General features: G+C 43.1%; 1 protein-coding gene across 7 annotated transcripts in view; it reads left to right on the forward strand.

Moving 5' to 3' along the window:
- Nucleotides 1–3,707: 3,707 nt before the first annotated feature.
- Nucleotides 3,708–14,538, forward strand: part of LOC105484847 (dual specificity tyrosine phosphorylation regulated kinase 3) — a 49,062-nt gene continuing 38,231 nt past the window's right edge. For 4 of the 7 annotated variants that reach the window (XR_011613364.1, XR_011613369.1, XR_011613365.1 and 1 more), the window contains exons 1-2: nucleotides 3,712–3,844; nucleotides 5,681–5,792. Coding sequence is in view for 4 of the 7 variants with exons in the window: in XM_011746894.2 (XP_011745196.1) it covers nucleotides 3,768–3,844; nucleotides 5,681–5,792 (189 nt within the window). In the remaining 3 variants the exon portion in view is untranslated. The other 3 variants (XM_011746896.2, XM_011746897.2, XM_011746898.3) reach the window with 3 other exon arrangements.

Here is a 14,538-nt window from a genome sequence, read left to right on the forward strand (position 1 = left end):
TTACCACCTTCAGAATCTTAAATCAAGGGAAACTATGTTACAGAATTCAAAGGATCCAGTGGTCTAGCCTGGCTAGCCTCCCAGGCTCAGGGAATACAGGTGGAATACAGGCAGTTAAGAGGCTGGGTTTTTCGATCGAACAGACCAGGGTTTGAATTGCAGTTCATAATTTACTGGCTGGGTGATCTTGGACTGTTTTCTGAAGTGTAGGACGGAGATAATACCCATCTCACAGGACTACTGTGAGTTTTAAATGAGCAAATATGTTAAAGTGCTTCAGATGGTGCTTGGAACATAATAAATACTTAGCAAATAGTAATGATGATTAGAAAGACTCCTGGTTTGGTTTCAAGATTTCAGAAAGGAAGCTTCATAGGACCCCTCAGGGCTATAGGTGGAACTGGTCACGCTGACTTAGGAGGAGCAAGTGGAAAAAGATGGCAAAAGTTTTGGAAAAGAGAAATAGGTGAAGGGTTTGGGATAATAAGGGCAACCTTCAGGGTTTAGGAGACACAGAACTAAGTGTGGATAGTAGTGGAAGAGGCCGTACTGTAGTACAGCACTGCGGGCATGGCTTTTGTTTGCTGTGTTAATAAGGGGCATTTTTCAAATCTTGGTGGAGAGGGGAGGACATAAGAACAGGAGATGCCTGAGGTATAAAAGGGAGACAGTTTTCTGAGGCTCCAAAAAAATAAGCCATGGCTTTAGTGTTCCAGTGAGCTAGATGTCAGTGTTTCTGAAAAAAATAGCAAGTATGTATTTCAGGAACACAGGTGAATTTGAGGTTAATATAGCTTGGGGAAAAGAGTAAGTTTCACTGGTTCTCTCAAAATGATTTTTAAAAAATATTTTTCAATTCTGTGACACACATGTTACAGTAGGCATTATGGCACATTTTGCTGTACAGAAATTATACCAATGAAACTTGTTCAAACCTAACATAACCTACCAACAGCTATTTTATCACAAAATTCCAGGTACAGGCCACAGGGATGTTTTCTGAATCTGTGCATTTGAAACTTTGATCACATTGTGAATGTCCCAATGGGTTTTTAAGATCCTGGAATAGTTGCATCTTTTTTGCTGTTGTTTATTTCCTTAGTCAATGTATTAGAACTCACAAGTACCTTATTTTGCAGATGTCTTAGAACTGGCTTCAAAGGACAGACAGGCATCTTATATGACTTTTGACTAAATCATGGTGGGTAAATCTGACTTTAACTGCATGAAGAATGATAATGGTGATTTTAAACTACTCTTGAATGAGGCTTTGGAGGGGAAGAAAGGGCATGAATGATGTGGAAGCTGCTTGGGAGCTGCAGGGGACAGGGCAGCGCTCAGCAGGGGTGTGGAGGCTCCTTTCAGATCCCTTATGGGACGTTAACCCCATCTTACAGGGGCTCTTTGAAGAAACATTGGGTCACTAAGGTCAGAGATTTATGAAGCTCCAGCACCCTCAAGGGGTCCTCTTTCCCTTGACCATGGGAACAATAGGCTAAAGACAAAGGAGGCCTCTGTATTTCCCACCTTAGGAGTCAGAAAGAGAGCAGGAACACTTCCACTCGGCTCTGGAAGATGTGTCTTAAACACAGACTGAGGATGCAATCGTCTCACGAGCAGTGATTCAGGATGAGGTAAGAGATCATGTGGGAGCAAGTCTCATTCAACTGTTCAGGAAGGGCAGTAAAGTGGTTGAGGTGTCCACATAAGTACTGAGAATGGGGATTATTTAATAGAATTTTGCAATCTTAGAGCTGGAAGGGACTTCAACAGTAACCTCGTCCAATCTTTGCGTTGCCATGGAACTCTTTCCTCAAACAAAAGCTTCATGAGAGCCCAAATACAAACCCCTGTGAAAGCAGAATTGCTCTGGTTGCAGAGTGGGGGAAGGGGGAGACAAAAAGAAAAAGTTTATTTACAAAATTAGAAAACTTTAAAAAATAATCACGGAAGAAAACTTTTTTATTTATATGCATACCATAAGGCTAAAGTAACATTGATCACAAAAAATAAAATTCCCCAAACCAATAGATTCTTTTTTTTTTTTTTTTTGAGACGGAGTCTCGGTCTGTCGCCCAGGCTGGAGTGCAGTGGCGCAATCTCGGCTCACTGCAAGCTCCGCCTCCCGGGTTCACGCCATTCTCCTGCCTCAGCCTCCCGAGTAGCTGGGACTACAGGCGCCCGCCACCTCGCCCGGCTAGTTTTTTGTATTTTTTAGTAGAGACGGGGTTTCACCGTGTTGGCCAGGATGGTCTCGATCTCTCGACCTCGTGATCCGCCCGTCTCGGCCTCCCAAAGTGCTGGGATTACAGGCTTGAGCCTCCGCGCCCGGCCACCAATAGATTCTTATATAGAGTGAAGCGACTTTGGCTTTTTAGGGACATTTTTACTTGGAGTCACGAGAACAGAGAATATGACTTTCAGTCACACGGAAATGAGCCTTGGATGGGAATTTTTAAGATTTATGGGAATTGTGCTATACTGATTAGGGACAATGAGCGTTCTAGTCCCACCAGGTGGCGCCCGCGTTCGGCATTCTGAGAACGTTTGGCGTCTTCTGGACTCCAGAATCTGGACAGTCCGACCGCCTCGTGCTTGGTGGGTTTACAAGCTCTGGTTCTTACCACCCATCTTCCAGGATTTTTTTTTTTTTTTTTTAAACAAACAAACCCACAAAACATGACTGGATGCCACACTCAAGAAAACACTTGTGTTCGGGTGTTTTAACCTCCAACGATGGAAATCTGCCTAACATTGGTGTTTCTAAGGTGTCTTAGCATCAGAAAAGGAAAAAGACACATATATACGCATTCTAAGGAAAACGTCAGGAAGGGCCTCGCAGGGGTCCTGGTGCGGCAGGAGGACGGTTAGGCGTTAGAAGCTTCTAGTTCAGGCTTTGCCGCTTCACGTTCATGAGGAAGCGGGGCTCCTCTGGCCTTAGTTTCCTACGCTGTCTTCCCGTCTGTGGCTGACTGTTGCAGGGGAGTCAGACAAAGGCCCAGCTTCTATTCTGCATCCCAGCTAAGTCTGTAAAAGACGAAAGTCGTCGGGTACCTCGGTTACTGATATCAAATGTTCATAAATGGAGGCATCGTGTCAATAAATGGGTTTATTATTATTGCTTTCTTATGTAACTCACAAACCCCCGGAGGGTCGTCCCCGTGGTGGGAAAGCCTAAAACAATACACATATGTTTTCTTTAATTTAAAATTCATATTGAAGCGGGAGGTTTTAGAACTTCCAGGATGCAACATGCTACTTAAGGGACCGCGGACCGTGAGGGGCGGGCAGCCCTTCTGAGATCGCGGGCTGTTACTTTCACCCCTCCTTCGCCGGACCCCTCTGTCCGTCCGCAGCTCGCGCCAGGGAACCCGAGGCGCCTAGGCCGCGGGCTTCTCGCCTCCAGCCTCCCGCCTCCAGCCTCCCGCCTCCCGCGCCAGCGCTAGCACCGGCTAGGAGCGCCGCGTGGCCTGTACCGGCCACGGGCCCCACCCCCGTGCGTCAGCGCGTAGCTGCGCCGAGGCGTTTCCCGGGGGCGTGCCGCGGTTGCTAGGCGACCAGACCGCTCCCCCTCCCGCCCCTGCAGCTGCGTCTTCCCACTACCCAGCCCCGGCCAGTTGGGAGCGAAGGCGCGCTGGGCTGCAGTGTCTGGCCGAGAGTCCCCGTAGGAGCGTCGCGCCGCGGAGGCAGCCGTCCCGGCGTAGGTGGCGTGGCCGGCCGGACCCTCCAACTGGCGCCCCTCCCCGCGCCGGGTCCCGAGCTAGCAGATGGGAGGCACAGCTCGCGGGCCTGGGCGGAAGGATGCGGGGCCGCCCGGGGCCGGGCTCCCGCCCCAGCAGCGAAGGTAACGGCGCCGCGGGGTAACGGGCTGGAGGCGCCTCAGGGAGCGGCTGGCGCTGGCAAGCGAAGCTTGGGGGCTGGGAGGAGGTAGAGTGAGCCCTCAGCAGGAGGGACGAGGGCAGGGGTCTGACTGCCTCCCCGGGACCTCCCCCCACCTCCTCTCTGTCAGGGTCCCCTCCCCCCATCCCTGGCTCACCGGGCGCGGGGGAGGGGGCTAGAGAGGAGTTAGAGCAAGAAGAATTTCCACCCCTGGAATACCCCTGAAACCCTAGATCGGGGTATATGGTAAGGGATTACGAAAACTAGGACTTTTTGTGGGGCTTTTTAGTAAACGGGGAGAGACCGGGAGCGATACCTTGGAAAGAAGCCCTGTTGCTTAGAGCGGATAACCAAGGGCTGAACTCTTGGGGTTTGCTGTGAGGGGTGCGGTCTAGCTTCGGATGTGCAGGTTGTGGGCTGTGCTGGGTACGGCTTTTTCCGGATCCTATTTTGAGAGATTCCCCACCTTGCGTTGTATTTTACACCTCAATGGAGAGAAGAGACCCCTGCTCCCCGCTTTATTTGCATGCAGACTCTTGTTAATTTCCTCTGGCTGTTAGTCACTAGGCAATTTTGAACGTTTTCTTTTTCTTTATAAATGTGGACGCCTGTTCTGGTTTGTTTTATCAGGCTTATGGCAAAGGGTCAGTCACATTCAGAATATTTGGTTTCTGTCAGTGAAGCCGTTGCCTGTTAAAAATATAAATAATTCTATCAGAATGTGAGCATGTTTTTAAAAAGAGCATTCCAAAAATATTTGTAGGGTTTTCTCCCCCTTGTATTTTTATAACACATCTATAAAGAAAACTCTAGAACGAATTTCACAAAACAGTTTTTAAAGGTGACCAGAATATTCCAGGATATTTTAAAAGACATTAAACAAATTATTCCTCTGCAACATCGTCATTGTTATATTCATAGTGTATCATGTAAAATGATACAATGAAATGCTGATGTGTGTAACTGGGAAATCCGTGTTCTTGGTAGCAGATGAAATACATTATTCAGGGCCATCTTGTGGATGAAATAAATCCTCTCCGTCTTTTGTGTTCCCTTACAGTGGTGGAGCCACAGTGTTAAAGAACAGAGAAGTGATCCTTAATCATTTAGAATTTTGCCTCCACCATTCACCAGAAAATGAAGTGGAAAGAGAAGTAAATTCATTACATTTTATATTTTAGAGCATCCTTTTAATGTTTGCTGTAGTACTTAACTGTATTTTTCTACAAGTTAGGTAGATGTAAGTAGGTAAGCAAGTAAATTAATAAAGAGAAGACAGCCTTAAAAAGGCCTTTTATTTCTTGCCTGTAAGACCCAGAAGTGTATAGACTGGAGCTAGTCTTCCATTAACATGGGGAAGACAGGCTCAGAGGAGAAGGTAGCACAGCCAGTGTTAGAGCTGAGTTTAGAATCCAAGTCTCTGACTTTGAAAAACTATTACCTCTGTTAGTTTTTTCTGGTCTTTTTTTTTCTCTATGAACTTCAGATTCAAACTAGACTTTATTTTCAAGTAGTAAGTTATTATGAGATCCTCCTGATAGTCCTTATTATTTTTAACAACATTCAGAGAGACTTGTTTCAACTATTTTAAAATAAAAACCTAGAAATGCTGTCCTTGAAAAACAAAAGTTGGATTTCCTCTGTTCCTCTTCCAAATACCCCAGTTGTTTATATTCAGTGCCAAAATGTAGTGTAGACTTTTATTTCTATTACTGTTCCTTGTAGCAGATATGAAGCAGTTAAGAGACAGGATTTTATATTCTTCAGTTACTGACATTTTATCTGTAATCCTTTCAACTAGGTTGGGGGATGGTGTCTATGATACCTTCATGATGATAGATGAAACCAAATGTCCCCCCTGTTCAAATGTGCTCTGCAATCCTTCTGAACCACCTCCACCCAGAAGACTAAATGTAAGTAAAAGAAGTAATTCTTTGTACATGAATTGTTTTGGAAAGGAGGAAGTGCTACTTAATGCTCAAGGTACACTTATGTATCACTGACTACCAGACCTTTTTTTTGTTTCTTTTTGATTCCTCTTGACTTTGAAATAACAATGTCTGTGGTCCAAATTTAGCTTTTCAGAATGATTTCAATTTGAAGCTCACCTTTTTATTTCAGTTTCCACTGGGATAAATATATAGCACTAGGAAAAAAATAATATGCTACTTTTATGTAGGTAATGCTTATTTTTGTATAGGATGATATACACCTAGTATTACAAAGGCTCCTTTTAACAAAAATAAGAAACAGAAAACATCTCGGAATTCATAGATCTGCAGGGTTTTTTTCCCCCTGCACGATGGAAATGTAGTCTTCGTTTATTAGTATGCTAAAGAGAACCATTTTATAGATAGATGGTAATTAACACAGTTTGGGACTGCGACACTTAGCCTTTTTTTTTTTTTTTTTTTTTTTTTGAGATGGAGTCTCTCTGTCGCCCAGGCTGGAGTGCAATGGCATGATCTTGGCTCACTGCAACCTCTGCCTCCCAGGTTGAAGTGATTCTCCTGCTTCAGCTGCCTGAGTAGCTGGGATTACAGGCGCGCGCCACCACGCCCAGCTAATTTTTGTATTTTTAGTAGAGACGGGGTTTCACCATGTTGGTCAGGCTGGTCTTGAACTCCTGACCTCGTGATCCACCCGCCTCAGCTTCCCGAAGTGCTGGGATTACAGGCATGAGCCACCGCGCCTGGCAGCTTTTTTTTTTTTTTTTAACTTAAGATAAAATTAATTCACATTCCCTCGGCATGCGTAGAGTGGTAGGCAGAGCAGGGTTTGGCCAAGTTCCATGACAAGGAGAGGCTATCCTATGACTTTAAAATTTGCTGCATATGTTATCAGATGAACAAACTGAATAATTGAATTGACTCATTTGTAATATTTCTCTTTCACATTTCTGTGTTTAAGACCTGAAATTGTTTCTATATGGAAAAATCACTTGTATTTTTCATAGTCCTTCCTGTTGTCATCAGTTTTTGCTTAAAATCAACCTTTTTCCTTTTTTTTTTTTTTTCCTAAGATGGAGTCTTACTCTGTCGTCCAGGCTGGAGTGCAATGGCGTGACATCGGTTCATTGCAACCTCCGCCTCCCGGGTTCAAGCAATTCTCCTGCCTCAGCCTTCCTGAGTAGCTGGGATTACAGGCGCCTGCCACCACGCCCAGCTAATTTTTGTATTTTTAATAGAGACAGGGTTTCACCATGTTGGTCAGGCTGGTCTTGAACTCCTGACCTCAAGTGATCCACTTCCCTTGGCCTCCTGAAGTGCTGGGATTACAGGCGTGAGCCACCGTGCCTGGCCCTTTTCCCCACTTTCAGCACTAGTAGTATACAAAACGTGAGCTAAAAATATCTTGAAGGCTGGTCACCCTATTTTTTGTCTCCTTTTGGAGTGTAGTGGGGTTTTTTTCCATTCTTTGCAAGTTTGTTTCTTTAATATGTCAAAATGTCTAAGAACTTCAGAACCATATACATCTTGTGTTGCCCATCAGATTGCTTGGTTACTTGCTGCCAATTGGCTCATCTCTATAGGAAACTATTTGCAATTGGGTTGAAGTGTTAACATCTGACTTTAAGTCATTTTAACTTTGATTTTTTTTTTGTGGTGGAGTCTCACTCTGTCGCCTAGGCTGGAGTGCAGTGGCGCTATCTTGGCTTACTGCAACCTCTGCCTCCCGGGTTCAAGCGATTCTCCTGCCTCACCCTCCCAAGCAGCTGGGATTATAGGCACCAACCAACATGCCCAGATAATTTTCGTATTTTTAGTAGAGACAGGGTTTCACCATATTGGTCAGACTGATTTTGAACTCCTGGGCTCATGATCCGCCCACCTCAGCCTCCCAAAGTGCTGGGATTACAGGTGCGAGCCATGCGCCTGGCCAAGTCATTTTAACTTTGATTCAGAGTTAGCCAATGCTATTTACCTTCCAGTAGGTTACTTATTTTGTATGTTTCAGCATCAAAAATGAATTTCTTACTGCATGGTGTTCGGCATAGCAGTTTTGGAGGGGAGCAAGAAGAAAGATGTCTTTCTCGCGTAAAGATGTCTTTACTCTTTACTCATTTCTTTTCTTTTTTTTTTTTTTTTTTTTGAGACGGAGTCTCACTCTGTCACCCAGGCTGGAGTGCACTGGCACTCACTGCAAGCTCTGCCTCCCGGGTTCACGCCATTCTCCTGCCTCAGCCTCCCGAGTAGCTGGGACTAAAGGCGCCCACCACCTCACCTGGCTAATTTTTTGTATTTTTAGTAGAGACGGGGTTTCACTGTATTAGCCAGGATGGTCTTGATCTCCTGACCTCGTGATCCGCCCGCCTTGGCCTCCCAAAGAGCTGGGATTACAGGTGTGAGCCACCGCGCCCAGTCCTTTTTTTTTTTTTTTTTTTTTTTTTGAGATCAAGTCTCACTCTCTCACCCAGGCTGGAGTGCAGTGGCGCAATCTCGGCTCACTGCAACCTCCACCTCCCAGGTTCAAGCAGTTCTCCCTGCCTCGGCCTCCCAAGTAGCTGGGATTGCAGGCATCTGCCACCATGCCTGGCTAATTTTTGTAGTTTTAGTAGAGATGGGGTTTCACCATGTTGGCCAGGCTGGTCTCGAACTCCTGACCTCAGGTGATCTGCCCACCTCAGCCTCCCAAAAGTGTGGGGTTTACAGGCATGAGCCACCGCACCCGGCTGTCCTTACTCATTTTGCTGAAAAAAAAAAAAAAAAATGCGTTTTGACCTCTTGGTGCCACTTACATTTCATTATGCCATGACTCTATCCCGAGATCCTGTTGCCCTTTTTACAAAGTTTTCTAGCGTCCTTTATTCAAGGGGCTCTTATGTTCTCGTGGTAAACTATAAATATCTGCCCCACTGACTTTTATTGGGTTAAGTTTTGTGTTGCAGGGATTTAGGGTTTGGGAGCCGGGGAAAAGGTAGGGTTTTATATCTGAGTGAGAAGGATATTCCTTTTGAATTTCTCAGCAAGATTTTTAAAACTTGATTAATGTAGTAGGAGATTCTATTTGAAATGCCAGAAGCCCATCAAATTAGCAGGGTATATGAAGCATTCTTATGAAATAAAACATGATAAATATGACATTATTCATCTCTCTGGATATAATTACATGGTTAAGAAAATACTTCGTAGAGTCAATCATATACATTGCTTGGTTATTGCAATTCTAACCCTAGACTAGAAATATTTAGTGTTTTTTTTTTCAATAGGTTTTTGGGGAACAGGTAGTGTTTGGGTTACATGAACAAGTTCTTTAGTGGTAATTTCTGAGATTTTGGTGCACCCATTACCCGAGCAGTGTATGCTGGACCCAGTGTGTAGTCTTTTATCTCTCACTCCCCTACCACCCCATCCCCCAAGTCCCCAAAGTCCATTGTATCATTCTTAAGCCCTTGTATCCTCTTCATAGCTTAGCTTCCACTTATGAATGAGAACATACCATGTTTGGTTTTCCATTTCTGAGTTACTTCACTTAGAATAATTCCATCCAGGTTGCTGTGAATGCCATTACTTCATTCTTTTTTATGGATAAGTAGTATTCTATAAGATATATATATGTGTGTGTGTGTGTATATATACACACATATATACACGTATATATATGAATATATATACACACATATATACATGTATATGCACATATATATACATGTATATATATATACACACACACGTGTATATATGTGCATATATATACCATAATTTCTTTATCTACTCCTTGATTGATGGGCATTTGGGGAAATATTTAGTGTTTTAAAACAATTATACTTTAATATGTGTGAACACTAGATTTTTTTAGAGCAATGGAAGGAATGTTTTATTTATAGCTCATCAGACTTGATATGTAATTGATTCAGGCCAGTATCTGAGTTATTTACAGGAAAGGAAAGAAAGTTAAGAAGAGAACCCCTCCCTGAAAGGATTCCCTATTTAATAAATGGTGCTGGGAAAACTGGCTAGCCATATGTAGAAAACTGAAACTGGATCCCTTCCTTACACCTTGTACAAAAATTAATACAAGATGGATTAAAGACTTAAATGTTAGACCTAAAACCATAAAAACCCTAGAAGAAAACCTAGGCAATACCATTCAGGCCATAGGCATGGGCAAAGACTTCATGACTAAAACACCAAAAGCAACGGCAACAAAAGCCAAAATTGACAAATGGGATCTAATTAAACTAAAGAGCTTCTGCACAGTAAAATAAACTACCATCAGAGTGAACAGGCAACCTACAGAATGGGAGAAAATTTTTACAGTCTACCCATATGACAAAGGGCTAATATCCAGAATCTGCAAAGAACTTAAATTTACAAGAAAAAATCAACCCTATCAAAAAGTGGGCAAGGGATATGAAATGTCTTCAAAAGACCTTTATGCAGCCAACAGACATGTGAAAAAATGCTCATCATCACTGGCCATCAGAGAAATGCATATCAAAACCACAATGAGATACCATCTCACACCAGTTAGAATGGCGATCATTAAAAAGTCAGGAAACAACAGGTGCTGGAGAGGATGTGGAAAAATAGGAACACTTTTACACTGTTGATGGGACTGTAAACTAGTTCAACCATTATGGAAGAGAGTGTGGCGATTCCTCAAGGATCTAGAACTAGAAATACCATTTGACCCAGCCATCCCATTACTGGGCATATACCCAAAGGATTATAAATCATGCTGCTATAAAGACACATGCATACGTATGTTTATCGCGGCACTATTCACAATAGCAAAGACTTGGAACCAACCCAGATGTCCCTCAATGATAGACTGGATTAAGAAAATGTGGCACATATATACCATGGAATACTATGCAGCCATAAAAAGGATGAGTTCATGTCCTCTGTAGGGACATAGATGAAGCTAGAAACCATCATTTTGAGCAAACTATCGCAAGGACAAAAAACCAAACACCGCATGTTCTCACTCATAGGTGGGAATTGAACAATGAGAACACTTGGACACAGGGTGGGGAACATCACACACCCGGGCCTGTCGTGGGGTGGGGGCTGGGGGAGGGATAGCATTAGGAGATATACCTAATGTAAATGACGAGTTAACGGGTGCAGCACACCAACATGGCATATGTGTACGTATGTAACAAACCTGCAGGTTGTGCACATGTACCCTAGAACTTAAAGTGTAATAATAATAATAAAAGAAGAGAACCCCTCCCTGTGTGGAAAAATTACCTCCCAGAATTCTCCAGATTCACTGGAGAAGATGACCTTGATGGTGGACTACACTGACGTAGCCTGCTTCGTTCTGGAGCATGCTGTAAGAGAGACATAAAGTGCAGCCTATGTTGCGAATGTGAACAGGAGAGTGAGGAAGCCTGATGTATGTTGGGTGAGGTGAGGCAGATGTAGTGGGGATGGTAAACCTACAGAATGGTGGAGACAGGGACAGCACAGCCCCTTTTAAGTATCCAGAGAGCTCCTACTTGAAATTTGGACATTTCTGTGTGGTTCCCAAAGGCAAAGTAAGACTTATTTTGCAAGGAGAGAAATTTGGTTTACCTTAAGGAAAAACCATGAATCAGGGACTCCAAATGATATCATTAATATTATTGTAATAGTTCCATGGAAATTACATTTCTGATATGTATCTGTTCTTATTTATGTTGTGTACCTGAGACCCTCTCATTATCACAAACAGAAATGAAGGCCTTCAGAGCCAGTGCAGCCTTACATGTAAGCAGAGTAGGGGAAATTCCCAGGGACAGACCCTGCACCACAAATAACCTTTCCTAACAGCTTGTCACTGGTGACTGCAGTTCCTAGAGGCATTCCTTTGGGTTAGGGCATTGATCTTCTGTTGAAGTTCAAATATCCATGGAGAGGTAACACAGTCCATTGTATAGCGAGTGGAAAGTATGTTTTATGTGGGGAGAAAGTGGGTGAGGCAATTCTGTGTATCCTAAGTGAAGGCCTATTGTGGGGGCCTTCATTGAGCAGAAGGTGTAGTTAGTGCTAGATGCTTGATGGAGGGAGATCAGACTGGAGAAATGGAGGAAGCCACCAGAGAGAGAAGAGAGAAAAGGGGAAGGGGAAGGGTGTATAGGAACTTAAACTTCAATGTATTGAGAATTTTGCTGAATTGTAACCAGTGTCTTAAATATTTTATAGTTGGTGAAGTTATTATTATTAATTAGACAACATCCTACGAGCAGATATTATTATCCACATCTTGCAGATAAAGAAACTGAGGCTCAGGAAGGCAACAGGGATCTACAGTTTTTTTTGTGTTTTTTTTTTTTTGAGAAGGAGTCTTGCTCTGTCGCCCGGGGTGGAGTACAGTGATGCAATCTTGGCCCACTGCAACCTCTGCCTCCTGGGTTCAAGCAATTCTCCTTCCTTAGTCTCCCAAGTAGCTGGGATTACAGGCACACACCACCATGCCTGGCTAATTTGTGTATTTTTAGTAGAGACGGGGTTTCACCATGTTGGCCAGGCTCATCTCCAACTCCCAACCTCAGGTGATCTGCCCAGTTTGGCCTCCCAAAGTGCTGGGATTACAGGCGTGAGCCACCACACCCAGCTGGACCTACAACTTTTAAGTAGCATAGCCAGGACCCCAACCCAGGCCTTCTGACTCCCTGTTTCTTCAGGATGTGTTTCAGAGACTTCAGCAGTAAATATTTAGATGCATTAAAGTTAGGTAGTAAAGATTTTAAGGACAACTAGCCAAGATGCTTGTAGATGTTTGTTTTTGTTATGTAAATCTAATTAAAACCAAACAATTAAAATTCTTTTCCTAGTTCCACCAGATTTATTCCCTGATAGATGGCAGGCTGGAGTGCAGTGGTGCGATCTCAGCTCACTGCAACCTCCATCTCCCTGGTTCAAGTGATTCTCCTGTCTCAGGCTCCTGAGTAGCTGGGAATGCAGGTGCGCACCACTACGCCTGGCTAATTTTTGTATTTTTAGTAGAGACAGGGTTTCGCCATGTTGGCCATGCTGGTCTCGAACTCCTGACCTCAGGTGATCCACCCACCTCGGCCTTCGAAAGTGCTGGGATTACAGGCATGAGCCACTGCGGCCGGCCAATATTTAGATTCTATATGCAGGCCTGTTTATTTTCTTGACCAGTGATAGTTTCTATTTTGGTATCAGAGAGACTGTATGTACTTGGGCAATATCTGGCCCCTTTATTTTAAAACTAAATGCCAAGCTGTGGCTACATTTGAACTGGCTTGTTGACTTTAAGATCATATAAGACATGATGTAACTATAAGTGTTCTATAAATATTTAAATTGATTAAATGATTTTTTAAAAGGACTTTTATAACTGAATTACGGGGGCTGTCTGAAGTATGCCAACACTTAAATTTTTGTCATTTATGTTTTTTAATAATTGTTTTTTGTTATTTATTTTTGGTAATTTATAAATACAATTTTTGTTTTGCTTAGGTTATATTAAAATTTCTCGTTTTTAAAGGTTTGACCACTTTTTAGCTTACATTTTTAGAGATTATAACTGTAGCCCAGAGCTCCTCCGGAATTAATCTGTTCCTCATACTACAGGCTCTCTCAAATTATCAAACAGATAAAGGACATAATTCTTCAGGGTCCGTTGAGAAAAACAGTTGTTCTTTTAAGTATCCTAGACTTCCTTTTATTTTTAACAACAGATTTAACATTTTTATCTTTCCAGCCCCTTCTTAATATTTTTCACTGATTTCTTTTTTTATTTTTTTGAGACAGTCTCTCTCTCTGTTGCCAAGGCTGGAATGCAGCAGTAGCGTGATCTTGGCTCACTGTAGCCTCCACTTCCTAGGTTCAAGTGATTCTCCTGCCTCAGCCTCTCAAATAGCTGGGATTACAGGCATGCATCACCACATCTGGCCTTGTTTTTTTGTTTTTGTTTTTGTTTTTTTTTTTGTATTTTTAGTAGAGGTGGAGTTTTGCCGTGTTGGCCAGGCTGGTCTCAAACTTCTGGCCTCAAGTGATCTGTCCGCCTTGGCCTCCCAAAGTGCTGGGATTACAGGGATGAACCACCATGCCTGGCCACATTGTTTATTTTATTTTTTATTTTATTTATTTTTTTGAGACAGAGTCTCGCTCTGTCACCCAGACTGGAGTGCAATGGCATGATTTGGCTCACTGCAACCTCCACCTCCTGGGTTCAAGCAATTCTCGTGCCTCAGCCTCCCAAGTAACTGGGATTACAGGCATGCACCATCATGCCCGGCTAATTTTTGTATTTTTAGTAGATACAGGGTTTCACCATGTTGGCTAAGTTGGTATCAAACTCCTAACCTCAAGTGATCCACTTGCCTTGGTCTCCCAGAGTGCTGGGATTACAGGCGTGAGACACCACACCCAGCCAAAAAATTTTATTTTTTAAGGTGTACAATATAATTGTTTGGATACAGGTAGTGAAATGGTTACTACAGTCAAGCCAATTAAACGTACCTGTCATCTCACAGTTACCCTTTTTTCTTTTTCTTTTTTTTTTTTTATTATACTTTATGTTCTAGGGTACATGTGCACAACGTACACGTTTGTTACATATGTATACATGTGCCATGTTGGTGTGCTGCACCCACCCTTTTTTCTTAATATTAATTAATATTAATTTTACTTAGGTGTTTGGTTGTTTTTGTCCTTCTTTTCCTCCATCTTATTTCAAGAAACCTTGTTTCAATTCAAA

The sequence above is a fragment of the Macaca nemestrina genome, chromosome 1 (assembly GCF_043159975.1).
Source record: "Macaca nemestrina isolate mMacNem1 chromosome 1, mMacNem.hap1, whole genome shotgun sequence".
Lineage (NCBI taxonomy): Eukaryota > Metazoa > Chordata > Mammalia > Primates > Cercopithecidae > Macaca > Macaca nemestrina.